General features: G+C 38.4%; 1 protein-coding gene across 3 annotated transcripts in view; it reads right to left on the reverse strand.

The window, feature by feature from the left end:
- Positions 1–2,506: 2,506 nt before the first annotated feature.
- SNX10 (sorting nexin 10) overlaps positions 2,507–15,061 on the reverse strand; it is a 77,818-nt gene continuing 65,263 nt past the window's right edge. For all 3 annotated transcript variants that reach the window (XM_007171513.2, XM_057550351.1, XM_057550352.1), the window contains exons 4-7: positions 12,466–12,566; positions 11,797–11,895; positions 4,799–5,011; positions 2,507–4,343 (exon numbers count right to left, since the gene is read on the reverse strand). In XM_007171513.2, the coding sequence (XP_007171575.1) occupies positions 4,262–4,343; positions 4,799–5,011; positions 11,797–11,895; positions 12,466–12,566 (495 nt within the window). In that variant the 3' untranslated portion in view covers positions 2,507–4,261. The remainder of the gene's footprint in view (positions 4,344–4,798; positions 5,012–11,796; positions 11,896–12,465; positions 12,567–15,061) is intronic.

The following is a 15,061-nucleotide window of genomic DNA, read 5'->3' on the forward strand; positions in this document are numbered from 1 at the left end:
AGCATCTGCAGAACAAAGACTCGGGTCCAGCCCTAGACTGAGAACGGCCGCCGCCGTCTCCCCGGCCCGGCCGCCCTGACCCAGCTAAGCCCGAAACCCACCCGAGCAGCGGGGGCCGGCTCCACGCGCGCTGCCAAACCAGCGGGACCCCGGAGACGACTGAACCCGGAGGCCCCAGGGGGTCATCGGTATTCAAAGCTCCCTCCTGCACCAAACCCACCACCCCAGGCCCCTCTGCATTATTATTATTTTTTTTTCTCAAGACGCCAAGCTGTCATTCTAACGCTGGGAAGGGGGCCTCGCGGTGCCCACGTTCGAGGCAGGTGGGCAGGGGAGGGGGCGCTGCAGGTCGGTGCTGTAAATCCTGTCTTTTTGCGGTTGTTGTTCCCACTCACCACCCGCCGCCCCCCTCCACCCGGGTTCCCCCCCCTTTCTTTCCGCCGCGCAGTTGCTATGGGTTACCAGGGCGGTTGCCATGGGTTACCGGACCGAGGCCGACTGGCTCGCTACCTGCCACCCGGTCACCGCCGCCGCCGCCGCCGGCGGAGCGGCCAGGGCGGGAGGCAGCGGGAGCGCGCGTGTGCGGGCCGCAGCGCGGGGAGTGTGCGCGAGCCGGCCGGGCGCTGCAGCCAACAGGCGGGCCGGGTGCCGCCGCGGGAGCGCCGCCGCCGGTGGGGTGGGGGGCAGAGCTATAAAGAAGGCCCAGAGGTAAGAAACAAGCAAAAACACAACCGCAAGTTATGCCCGTGCTGTGCCTCTAGCGGCAAAGACAAGCGGTGTGGGGCTTTGGATGCGTCTACACTTCTCGTCGGGGGAGAAAGGGTATTTTCCTCTTTAGCATAAACCATTTGCATAGTGTCTTTAGACCAGAGTTTAAATTCCGCATAAAATTGTAGCTTAATTTTTTTTTCTCGTTTCCTATCTTTTGAAAACAAGTCTTTGGAATTTTGGAGAAAGAGAAAAGGGTCACTACCAGAGTTTGCGCAGCTAAAATAAATTAGTGTCCAATGCACTGTTCATAACAATGATCTAGAAAAGTTTCCAGCAAGAGTGAAGAGCAATTGTGCCTGACTTAAAGGAACAATGGTGACTCGTTTGTGAGCTGCATATGGCAAAGAATAGAGCCAAAATCCTTTGTTAATACTTCAAACTTAAAGAAATTGTTGCTTATTTACGTCCTAAACTTTTTGAACTCCATTCTACTAAAATGTATTAATTTCTTGTGACCTTTATGTGCAAAGGAAATTGTATCTATGCTTTGACTGTCAAACTGCAATAACTAATTTCAGACAGCTTTGTGTATTTGAAAATATGTGTATATATATTATATATATAATAAAGGTCTATATTCCAAACAAAAGCAGAAAATTGTATTGAAATAAATTGTTCCTACATTGAAAAGATGCTGCATTGTATTCATAGGATACCAACTAAGTGATTTAAATATTAAGAGGAAAACTATTTAGAAATAGAATTAACTTTTGTTATTTTTATCTTAAAATTTTAGAGGCCTTTCATGGAAAAGGGTCTTCCTTTATAGCTGAAATACTGAAAACCTTATTTGTACCACAGTAGCTCAATAATGACGACTCCTTAAGGCACCAAAAAACATAAACTGAGTTCAAAACAACATTCAGTTTACTGTTGGGATATAATGGTAATTGTGGCTAGGCTAAATGAATTTGTTTAAATTCTTAATAGCCATAAAAGAAATTTTTTTTTTACCAGACTATAGTAAGGTTATTGCGTATCACTTGTTTGTATTTAATTACTTAGTAAAATGTGAACTAGGCTTAAAAAGCTCCTGCAAGATATTTAATATCTTAATGGACATAACTACTTAAAGATTAACATTTCTGTTTTTCCTTAGTAATTTTTAAAACTTGAAATTTTAACTAGAATTTAAATCACTTTCTTCCAAGTGAGGCTTTAAAAGAAGCCCTAAGTAACAGGTTATTGACTTTCATTGTTGACACCTTTGGGTTATATATAAAACCAGTTCTCAAACAGAACACATAAACTATCTTTATAGGTGAAAAAGTGTGCCCTTTAAGAATTAGCCAGGGAAATACAGTTTTTTGTATGTAAATCATAAAGCAACCAGGATTAGAATTCTTTAAATCTGTTACATTTAAAATAGTTTTAAATAAACATCTATGCTATTTAGTTATTTAAGTAATTGTTTTCTTTTTCTAAAGAAAGCTTTATAAAAATATGGCGGAGAAAAATAAGAGACTTGAACAAAACAAGAAAGCCATTGGGGGCTGAAGTTCATTTAAATATCTCAGCTGCAGGAAATCAGTTTAAAGAAGCCAGTGCTTAGATATCAAAACAACCAAACCAAGGCTAAACGCCTTAAATGTACACAACTACAGTGAATATGAAACCAAATTTTACCAAAATTATTCATTAAAAATTACTAATCATTCAGAAACACACTGAATTTAGATCTAAGACAGAAGAAATATATTCTCTTGTATAAAATAAGCGATCCAACAAACTGAAGTTGATTTTTTCATGTTTAATGTGAAAATGAAGATCTCATGAAGTTTACATATCACAGTATTAGGCATTACTTAATATCAATTTTGATAGCTACAGTTACATCATCTAAAAATCACATGACGATTGGTGGCACGTTATATGCTTTTCAAAACTGCAGTAAAACAGAAATAATGTGAATGCAAATACGTATTGCCAAGGACCTAGGGATCACATTCAAATGACTGGATGGCAAACTACATGTTAGCAAGATAAAAAGAAATTGCTTAATCTTTTTTTCCCCCTGTATTAAAATAATGAGTCTTAAATGACAAAGTAACAAGATCCAAGATACCTTAAATCAAAATATTTATGAAAAGTTCAATAATGTTTTAGAGTAAACAAAAAACAAAAAGGCGAAATTAAGGAGATCATGCGTATTCTAAATTTAATTTTTTCTGTTGGTTCTTAGTTACAAGCATTTCAAAGGCTCTTTAAATAATACTTTTAAACTCCTAGTTAAAATAAAATGAGGTGAGGTAATATTTAATTAAAGCAACAAGTTATACCGGTTATGTAAAAATATCTTCCTGTTAATTTCAGAGATATTTTGTACCATTCAACAGGAAGAAACTTGAACAATTATCTCAAGAAAATGCTGCTTTATCTGAAAGGTTGAAGTTCAATGTACTTTATCTAAGACATTTAATCTTTGGGCCACTAAAAAAAGAAAAGAAACATTTAATTAATGCTTTATAAAATAAGCATTTATAGATGCTCAGGCAAATGCCTTAAAAGAAAGGACTTTTTAGAAATGAATAATTAATTCTGAAATTAGCAAGTTCATATCCTTTTCTAAATTATGGGAATATTTATTGGCAAAATTTATTAATTTTTATAAGATCCTACTTTTAACTTAAAAAAGTAACAAGCAACTGTCACTGACACTGAAAGTTATCTAGTGATAAGAAATTGCACATTAAGTCAGAAAATAAATCATGAACCTGTAATTCTAATTACACATAGATAATGAAAACAAATGGTTTGTTTCCAGAAACCATGTGTTAAAGCTGATTTTGGACAATGAAAATGTATTTCTGAATCTATATATTGCAAATATAAGCAAAATGACTAGTGCTATTTCTGGGCTTTTTCTCTAAGATGTAAACATTATTTTAACATGTCTCTCTATTCATAAGATACATTTTCCATTTACGTGTGAAATAGAATACTGGAAAGGTTAAACACTCTTAAAATATTTCAATCAACCACCCCAAAAGTAAGTGTTTTCCCAGTGCAGGGCAGGTACCCACAGAATTCCAAACGCCTGTCTGAGAGGCATTCTGGTCTGTGCCGAAAGTCTTCGTAGTGGCTAAGACCATACCTGCTGTGTTTATGCTAACACTGCCCCAGTGATACAAGAAGGAATTCTCTATCTGGATTTCAAATGCTACCTATTTACCTATCTTTTAAAATGCAATAAAGCCAACTAGGTTTTTTTAAACATATAAATCATTTCATTTGAGGGCAGGATCTTGTTTTACCAATAGCGTGCGCCTATCAAGGAGAATACTGCATTCACTGGCTTTTAGCTTTTTACAGAAGCTTAGCCAAAATAGGACAACATAAAAATACCACTAATAAACAACACAACATCTTTACGAATTTAAATACTTAATATGACAGTGAGCTTTAGGTAAGAATATATTATTAGCAAGCTTTCTGCTCTATGACTGGACACAGTTTGCTATTCCTAAAATGGTAACATTACAATTATTTTTCAGGATTCCTGCAGAGCTGTGCTCATTTTACATCCGTGTGAACTGCTGTCATCACTACTATGTCCAAACCCAGAGGATGAACTGGAAAAGAAGAGAGGGGGAAAATAATAAAAAGAGGAAATTGGTTTTCACAACACACTCAAAGCCTGAGTAACAGAGGAGAACTTTAATTATCTCCAGTCACAGAGAGAGACAGGAAATTTGGACTTTTAATTAGCCATTTGGAGTGCAGTTGGATATTTTTTTAGCTAGATAATTTAAACGCGAATAATTCAAGTCTGACTAAATGAAAGTCACATAATCAGAATGCAGATAATTGAATTTCTACTGCATTCATTAATTCAGTGTGGAGGTGTGTGTGAAGACTTCTATGATGAACTGTCACAGCTCAATGAAATCTCAGTCAATTAATTTTTTCATTATCTTAGTATTACATCAACAAAAAAGTGGAGTGTGTGTATATATCTATACACACGCATATGTGCACGATGTGTTATATAAATACATATATATTAAATCAAAATGCAAGGAAATACCTTTCCGAATCATAATCTATATCATTTTCTTTTTTTCCTTCTTCTTCTTCTTCAGGGAAACGTCTGTTCATCAAGGCAAACTTGTGAATTGCTTCTTCTACGGAGTACTTAGTCTGCCCGGAAACACATGCCTCGATGTCTTCTGAATTCAGATGGCTTTGCAGGAAGAGGTGAAGGCTGCTATCTGAAAGCAGAAGTGCATTCTGTAGGACCCTATGTAAAAGAAAAAAGGAGACATGACCAGTGGACGGGGATGGACAATTATAGGGTGGGAAAGAGAAAAAACATTAGAAATGTGCCACTGAAGTAATTTCTCTACTATGGCAAACTTGGCATCAATTGCGACTCTTCCTATTAAAGGGATGAAAGCATATGTTAACTTTTATTCTATTATTTGGAAATGTAGGTGAGTAAAAACATGAAGCTAATAGTTAAGAACATCTGTTAAAAGAATAACTTCAAGGACATTTCTTCAGTTTAACCATCTGTTGTGACCATGTGGATTAATTATGGAAATATTTTGCTTAGATAGTCACAGAAATTTATTCTGCTTTTAAAAAATTTACTGCCAACCAGCATGTCAATTCTGTGATCTTTATTGGCTAGGCTGTCATGAAACATCAAAACTTTCAACGACTATTAAAAACTATATTGAAAAGTCAATAGATTTCTCAGCATGTCTTACATTTTCAAACTTTACGAGGATGCTTATATACACGTTCACAAGGGCTCGTTGAGAGGTGGCTTTTTTGAATACTTAAAATTGACTGGAAATTTCTACAAAATCTTCAGCAGCACTGCGTATCTATTTTAAAATGGGTCCCTAAATAAAATTGCTCCCAGCCAATTTTACCATATATGTAATTAAAGTATGATAATTTTGTAATAAGTACATACTAGCCTTCCCACATGCAAGATCAAAGTTTACAAAGAGAGTACAAATTTCAGCAGGTGCATCAGAACTACATGGAGAATGAAAAACTGCCCTGTAGCAAAATCTGCACGTGCTCAAATTCATATTAGCAGTGAATGTGTCTTTTTCTGAAATGCATGTCGAAGAATACCCTTATATTTAAATAAAAACTGGTTTTCTCTTTTTAGCAAAGATTTTGATGTATGATAATTTAGTCTCTATTAATAGCTCGATAATGATATAACACAGACACTAAAACCAGATATAGGGGACAAAACTGAAACACTGAAACCCAAGTATAACTCTGTCCAACATGGGATTTTTCATATAGAGGTCTATGAAAAAGAGTATGTATTTCATACCAAACGAAACTTAGTTTATATTCTGCATTTTTAAACAAGTAATTAGATAAGTAAATCTCTTTTGGCCATTCATATCAATTTACTAAAACTCCAAGGTCACTGGAATACTTCCTTCTCTTCCAAATAAAACAGAATTATTTCTTCAAGAAGGCGAGCGTCTAAAAATGCACAGTATCAAAACCAAAATCTAGCTGTCCTCTTTGCTTCAAATAAGCTTACAAATGTAGTTTGAGAAATATTCTTTACTGACCTACTAAAAGGAAAAGGAAAACCTTTGTGCCTTTTTAAAAGGCAAAGTCTCAAGCAAAGCAGTTAAATATTTACACTCCCTCCATGTCCTCTGCCCTGGGTGCCCTCAGAAGATGACCATATAACATGATAAAGATTAATTTACCAAGTATAAGGAGTAAAGTAGTAAATCCCTTTTACTACTCTTTGAGATTTATTTTCTACCTTTATAAATGTTTACCACTCTTGTTTTAAATGCTTCAAATCAAGAGAAGATTTATATAGCAACGACCCATTAATATTACCTTGCATTTGCTGTGAAGTTTGAACGGAGTGTTTCCTGTGTCCTTTTGTCAGTGGTTTCCTGCCAGCGATGTTACAAGTAACTGTTCATGGGATTATACTTACTGCTTTGTTTCTGTTGGAAATGTATTTTCTTGATAAAATAATGGGTAATCTTTAAAATTGATTTTAGATGGTTTGAGGCATTACACCACAAAAGTAATGAGCACTAATGCCAATGATATTGGACACAAATTCATTTTAGCGTTATTTCATGTCTAAAGCAATTCTACTGAGCCTTGAACTGGTCACACACTGTTAATAACTTGCTAGTAACCTAACACATGGGTACAGCAAACAAAAGTGATCGAGTCCAGGTTGATCGGGACCTCAAGGCTACTGTCCTTTTTCTTGAGCTATAATTCAATTTCCAATTTTACTGTGCATTAGACTCATTTCCCAGTGTTTTCTTTTCTGCTTAATACTGCCATCTGGAGGACACACAGGTGAACAGCCAGAGGGAGCCCGGCAAACCCAGCTCACAATTCTAAACTGGGAGAAGGATGTTCAGGGAACATCTGAACACCCACACAGGCCCTGAGTTCAAAAACATCTGCCAGAAAAAAAAAAAAAAAAAAAATCTGCCAGGCACAGTTTAGGTTTTTTGAATTGCTTCTGTCTGATTGGCTAAATTTATGCCACCGTACTCCATGGGTATGAGTTTTAAATAAGCAAAAATACTTTTTTATTGTATTTAGGATTTTTATTTTCAGTCCCGTATTTCATTCCAAAATTAAAAATACAAAATTTTTAGAGTGCTTTCCCATCCGGTTCAGTGAGCATAATTAGTTCATTTTAAGTAATATCTGGTTTATTATACATCAGAGAGTGTTGTGACTGCCATCATAATATTAAACCTTATTTTTACCTTAGTCATACTTGTGCCACATTTTCCGCCAACAAATCTAACAGCAGAAAATCAACTTCAAACTTAATATAAAGAGTACTTTGTAAAACAGTCAATAAAATGTCATCTTTATAAGCCTCCATAAAAATAAATGTATACAATTTTCAAGCCTTTATAAAAGGAACAAAAAATAGCCTCTAGAATTTTAAAGGAATTTCTGAAAGGATATTTACAACACAAGTCAAAAGTTATTCCTTTCTCCATACCAACTTATAAATTAAACAAAGCAAAACCTGTTCTTCCTTGAATTAAACACAGCTGAAAATCTGGTTTTCCTCAACGTGATTTTATTAGGTGTATTATATATTGGTTCAGCTGAGAATATATATAGCTATGCAAAACCATGTAATCCTAACTAAGGATGCCCTGAGTCTACTGAACCCAATATAATGATATATATACACATCTGTATAGCGTGTGGAAGGTTAGCAGTTTGATGTAGGAAAAAAAAATTAATTCAGCCTGTTTACCTCTTACCATGAGAAAAAAATAAAACCTACAAATCTTCATTGAAGACACTCATGATCTGTGCTGTGGTGCCCTCTATTGAACACAAAGTCTTATAAAAATTGTGTGTGTGTGTGTGTGTGTGTGTGTATAAAACTAGCTGTAGTGTTTCCATGGTATCCTTTTGCAAAAAAAATTTTTTTATTCAATTCCTTAAATTTTTAAGAAATACAAAACTGTAATACAAAAGTCTACATTGTAAGGTACATGTAATTATATTAATGGGGTGGATTCAGTAAAGAAGGAAAGCTGGCTCCCATGTGTGATAGCAATCAAATGTAAAAAATTAGTAGGAATGCCATTTTCATAGTTAGAGACTTACCAACAGAGTTTATAATTTAGTCTATAACTTCTTTTTTCATAACTATTAGTAAAAGTGACTTACAATTTAAAAGTAGCCGGGGGGCGGGGGGAGACCCAAAAGGGAGATTATAGCCAAGACTGAGGAAAAATGAATATATTTGAAAAATCTCACAATCATACGGACCAAATTTAGCTAGCATTTAAGAGTTCTAATTATAAACCTGCCAGTTCCTGGGATTAATATAGTGCCTCTACCTTTCTTATAATTTCCTTGTCTATAAAATTGAGATGAAACCTGACTCCTAACATTGTAAGTATTGAGATAAAACATGTAAAAAGCTAAACATAGCCAGTGTTCAATAAAATAGTATAAATTACTCTTATTTGATATCCTGGCAAAGAAACAACTTTCTAATTCCTCTATGAAGACCGGCCTGGATATGTACTTTGCTATTAATTATGTATTACTTCACAAATGACCTTAAAATGGAAAATATATATATTTGTATTACAGACACACACCTATGCACAGAGACAGCAGCATTTTGGTTTCAAAGGGTTTGAACATATATAGCGCTTTTAGTTCATAACTTCAAAACTTACCTAAAAACCAAGTTTTAAAAATACCTGCTAAAAATCTACAATACAGGCATGTTTCACATTTTAATGCTGTGGTGTTTCCCTCTCAAGTTCCGAAAGTGCTCTACAAACAAGGTACAAGCTACTAACGGTGGCCCTACTTAATGGGTAACCAACAGGGCCTCAGAGGACATCAAGGTAGGGTCAGGACACAGATGGCTGAGTTGCATGTCACATCCAGTTTCCCAAAGTGGACTTAGGCTGGGGTGACAGAGGGGGTGTACCCGGGGCAAAGATATGTGAGGTTGCTATTTCTACACAAACTACACAAAGAACATGAAGACTATGCATCAGGATCTGAGGGGCACAGAAAAGAAGGTGGGGAGGATTGGAAGGGCCACAGTATTCAAGGGCATTTAGGTCAGGACTGAATCCAACCGTGTGGTATTAGACTTCCTTCAGGTTCAAACCACGTAGAAGCACCAGCTTTCATTTTTAATGTGAAACTCATCACTTGGAGACTAATGTTCACAGACCATAATGGAACAAATAACATCACAAGAGAACTTGGTGTCTGTTTCATGATTTGACTTCTGGATGGTAATCCAGATCCAATTTTAATGAATCTAGCCATCCCTGGTATGTATATAGTTGCTTCCCACTAGAATGGAAGCTTCAAGAGGTCAAGGATATGTGTCCATCTTGTGCAGTCCTATATCCCCAGTACCCAGCCTGGTCCAAAGCAGTCACTTAATAAATAGGTTTGCAGAGTCCTTTCCAAGCCATCCTCTGAATGACTTAACTACCCATGAGGTCGGTAATACATGTGTTACATTATTGCATTCTTTCTAGCAAACCAAGGCTCACAGGAATGAAGTGACTTTTCCAAGGTCGAAGAGCCAGAAAACAATCAGGAGCCAAGATTCACAGGACACCTGGAACCCAGTTCCTCAAGCCCCTGACCCACGACACTTTCCATTATGACCTCTGCATCAAATTCAACCAGCAAACTGCCAAACGACACAGCATGCCAAAACAACCTAGAGTAACTAAGCACAACCCCTCTGCAGCCCAATGACTCTCACTCTGGCATGAATCTGGTTGACCAATTGTGCAAGGAAAGGTCATGTTTAAAACAATGAAGTGATTCCTGGTCGAAAAACACATGCCCTGCACTTAACCAGCAACATAAATATAGAGACACAGGCTGTCCTTTGATCTCAAATAAGGAGATTTCTCTACCAAAAACACGTAGCTCCCCAACGCTTATGGGGACTGCAGGATTTGACTAGCTCTGTCCAGGCCTCACTGGCGATGGCCAGTCTGCAGCTTCCCTGAGCAGCATCTGGAGCGACAAGCCACTCTGCAAATTTGACTGCGGGGACCACGTCTTAAGGGAGAGGCCATTAGCCACCTGGGTCCCATACAGACAGTTAAAATTGGAGCTATCCCCAAAGGGAAAGGGCAGAAGAAAGTTGACTGGGTCTTTGTCATGCCTATGATACCCCAAAGAACACCACTGTGAGGTTTTCCGAGAACTTGGCTCGGTTAATCAATTCTTCCGGTCTCTTGTCATTTTTATTCTTCTGCCTTCTTGTTCTCTTCCGGCCCTCCCTCAATTTATAATCTTGGATGTTTCTGTATGTCTCCACGACCCTCTCAAAGGAAAAGCATGATATCAATCTAATAGAAATAAATGTTAATATTCATGTGGATACTTAATACCCAAACCCTTGATGAGTGAGCCATATGGGGAGAGGGCAGTATATTATTTCAGGCTAGCTCAAAGTTACCGTGTAGGAAACTCAAAAGGAGATGGCTTCAGATCCTGAAGCTAGTAGAAAAAGACAGTTCAGGGTCTCCTGTTAGTGGCCCTGCCACTAACTAGTGGTCATAGGACTCATCCTATTTCCTTATCTACAAAATAGGAAGATAAAAAAATTAGCTCAAAGCTATTTCATTTAAGTGCATTAAAATAATGGCCGATACTTGGATACCACACATTATATGTCAGTCTGTTGTGAGTGCTTTACATTCGTTAACTGATTTAATCCTCTCGACAACCTTATGAAGTAGCTACTATTATTACCCCATTTTATAGATGGGCAAACACAGGCACAGAGGAGGTAAAAGACTTGCCCAAGTCCCCAGTTAATAAGTAGCAGAAGCAGGATTTGAACCCAGGCAGTCTGGCCTTAGGGTCTGTGTGCAAACCACTGTGTTGTCCCGTGGGATAGGTAGGTATTCCAGCATTCCAGAGTGGAAAAAAAGGGGAATTATAGCAGTGTGAATTCAAGTCACTTTCACTGCAGTACCAACCATCACCAAATACCCCAGAGTTAATAACCCACCGAGACTATTCAAACACCAATTAATACTCCCTTATAAACATTCTCTCCAAAGAGTATCATTAAGCTATTCATTTAGAGGAGCTCAGAAGGGTATTAGCAGCCCAGCGTAGAGCTGATTTTGGTCTGTCGATCCTAAATGTTGTAAATAAAGAGAATTTCTAAGAAGTGCCTTTTTAATAAGGCACATTTGTTTCCTGGCAAATTTTACTTTTGTCAGCTAAACTCCCAAGCAATTTGGCTCTGCTAGCTTAAGGGAGTATATATTTATTATCTGATTCAATTAGTTTATTGTTTTCTTTCTGGAAAGTTTGGTCCCGAATATGCACTGTGTAATGTGAGCCACAAGATGGTGCTCTAATATAGGAAATGAACTACTGAGCGTCCCTCCAGAGCACATTACTAGCATTTTAGAAACGGGAACATTCTCTCCGACTTGATCACAGGACACTCAACTCTTGCAAAGAGTTATATCTCCCGTCTGGCTGCAAAAGTTTCTGCACACTTACTTTCTGAGGAAATCTTCCAAACCCTGACGGCGTTGATCTACATGCTGGCGATTGTTCATGTTGAAAAATAGGTTTTTAGATGGAAGTTCTGGCAGTTGTCTTATGAGAAAGAAAAAAAATGTTTTTAATCATCAAATTAAGGTGGTTTTGTTACAGAAATCCCTCAAAATGAAAGCAAATCGTGCATGCACACAACTATTATATACATATTATATGGTTATATTATACAATAAGGGTGTGAGAAAATCAATTAACTTAAAGAAAAAACATTTTTAAACATTTTTGAGGACTTTCATGGTCAATACTCATACAAGTTGGTATAATTCAAGTGATAAGTTTTGAATTCAGATGCAGTGGCCAAAAAAAATAACTAAAGCTATATATTGCGATCAAGAAGAAAGCCTACAAAATCCTTCATATTTTATATATCTTAATACATGTCAATTTTTTAATTGAAGTATAGTTGATTTACAATACTGTGTTAGTTTCAGGTGTTTTCCATTGTTTTTCAGATTGTTTTCCATTATAGGTTATCACAAGATATTGAATACAGTTCCCTGTGCTATACAGTAAATCACTGTTGTTTATTTTATATATAGTGGCATGTCAAATTTTAAAATATTGAATATAATAATAAGGTCTCCTCAATATACTCTTTAAATCACTTACACCAGTAATGCATTACTTTGGAGTCTCTGCCTCAGCCACACAAATTCTCTGTATCTTCTTCGTACACAGGATGTTTTCATTGTAAAACACATGCTATTGGTCTATTTAAAGAAAACAAAAAATATAAGCCTCACTTGAGGAAAAAATGCTTTTCTTATATCTATAACTCCCATATGCCCCCAATATTCATCTAAAGTAGGATTTAAAAAATCAAAACTACATTTGCATTTATGCCAGACTCAAATCGTGCACATAACCCACCAATATAGCATCCATGAAGACAGCTGGGGTGACATAAATGAGCAGTGTTGTCCTGGGGCAAGGCATGACCCTGCCCTTCCCTGAGTCCTGAAGTAGCTTCCTGCTCACCTATTAGCACTCCCTTCAGAGACAAATCACAAACATTAAACAAATCCTGAAGAATAAATGACCAATAAGAGCTCAGGGTCGTCCACTGCATTCAACCCCATCCATCCATCTGTGGAGAAGCCTTTGGGGATTAGAAACACCTTCTCTTGGTCCTTGACATGACATCACAGAAGCTGTTGTGTCCTTGATATGGCCATCGCCACAGATCACACAAATGACCCAGAATCCTGAAATCACTTTTAAACAAGAGATCAGCATTTTCCTTCTCTACTTACATGTGCAAGGAAGCATGATCAAGTAAAAAGAGACATGTGGTGCACAGGACGAGCATGTGCATGGAGGACCCAAATTCCAGTCCTGGCTCTGCTATAAGGCAAGTCACTTAAACTCCAGTGTCCTGAATGGTAAAATAGGGATGAAATAGTACATCCCAATTTCACAGGGTCGTTGTTATTAGGATTGATAATATGCACATGGCAAATGTTATCTCTTAATAGTATTATTAGTTACTAGACATTGGTTTCCTTCCAGCTACCTTAAGGCAGACTTAGAAAAAGCCACCCTCAGAGTCCCTACCCGAAGCAAAACAGCAATGCTTCTCCTTTGGGTAAACACAAGGCTGGTAAATATGTGTGTTTCTCCTTTCTGTAAAACAAGAGACTGGCTTATTTGTCTGTTGGTTTTGTAAGAAGATCTCTATTCTGCCTATTAATTTCAAAATTCTATTTCATAATCTTTACACTGCCAAATGGGAAATTTTTTTGCCCCCAAGATTTATATCGTTTCAAAAACTGTTATCAGGGCTTCCCTGGTGGCGCAGTGGTTGAGAATCCGCCTGCCAATGCAGAGGACACGGGTTCGAGCCCTGGTCTGGGAAGATCCCACATGCCGCAGAGCGGCTGGGCCCGTGAGCCACAATTATTGAGCCTGCGCATCTGGAACCTGTGCTCCACAACAAGAGAGGCCGCAATAGTGAGAGGCCTGCGCACCGCGATGAAGAGTGGCCCCCGCTTGCCACAACTAGAGAAAGCCCTCGCACAGAAACGAAGACCCAACACAGCCATAAATAAATAAAAATTAAAAAAAAAAAAAAAACTGTTATCAATCTACCACTGAATAAGCACCCAGCCGCTGTTTTCCTTGGGAAGTGTCAGTGATGGCGAGCATTAGTTCCTAACCGTTCCCATGAAATGTATGGCACAGTTCCTGGTATTCCTGCACTTCCTAAAATTCAAAGAACCTCAGGATGCAGAGAGGTTAAGAGACTTGCCCCCAAAATACTTACTAGCCTAAATCCCGTCATGGACAATACGGCAGCAAACGCACTGGATGGAGTCTGTGGCACAATAATAACGTTGTGGGACTTCCCTGGTGGTGCAGTGGTTGAGAATCCGCCTGCCAGTGCAGGGGACACGGGTTCGATCCCTGGTCCGGGAAGATCCCACGTGCCGCAGAGCAACTAAGCCCGTGCGCCACAACTACTGAGCCTGCGCTCTAGAGCCCACGAGCCACAACTACTGAGCCCGCGTGCCGCAACTACCAAAGCCCACATGCCTAGAGCCCGTGCTCCGCAACAAGAGAAGCCACCGCAATGAGAAGCCCGTGCACCACAACAAGGAGTAGCCCCTGCTCACCGCAACTAGAGAAAGCCTGTGTGCAGCAACGAAGACCCAACGCAGCCATAAATAAATAAGTAAAATAAATTTATAAAAAAATAATAATAATAATAATGTTGTGTGTGTGGATTTCAAAGCACACCAGGGCCTCCCTCTAACGTGACCCTTAGGGACTCAGGCAGCAGGCCATTTACTCCAGAATTCGTGCCCTAACAAGGCCTGGGTGCCTTGTGCCTCTCAGTGCTCTCTCCCCAGAGGGGAGCAGGCCACTGCAGAGCCTCTTGAACCTCAGGCAGATATGGAGTTCAGTTCAACTGCCTTTCATTTCTCTGCTCAGAATCACTGTGCATGCAATAACTGGAGATCCATCTGGTGCCTGCACCAGACAAAGGTCTGTCTATAAGTCCTTCATTTGCAGGACAAGCTCAGGAGAGGATATATGAAGGACTACCCACCTCGGCAGTCCACTAGTTTAAAATTCCAAGTAAATGCTACAACTTCGGAGTTGCCTGGTATCATTTCCCTTGAGGTTAATTTAAGTGCGTTAAACACCAGCTTCTCTACCTGCAAAGCTCTATGGGTAGAGCATCTAAGTGAGGGTAACTAGAACT

This window comes from Balaenoptera acutorostrata, chromosome 7 (assembly GCF_949987535.1).
Source record: "Balaenoptera acutorostrata chromosome 7, mBalAcu1.1, whole genome shotgun sequence".
NCBI classification, from domain to species: Eukaryota; Metazoa; Chordata; class Mammalia; order Artiodactyla; family Balaenopteridae; genus Balaenoptera; species Balaenoptera acutorostrata.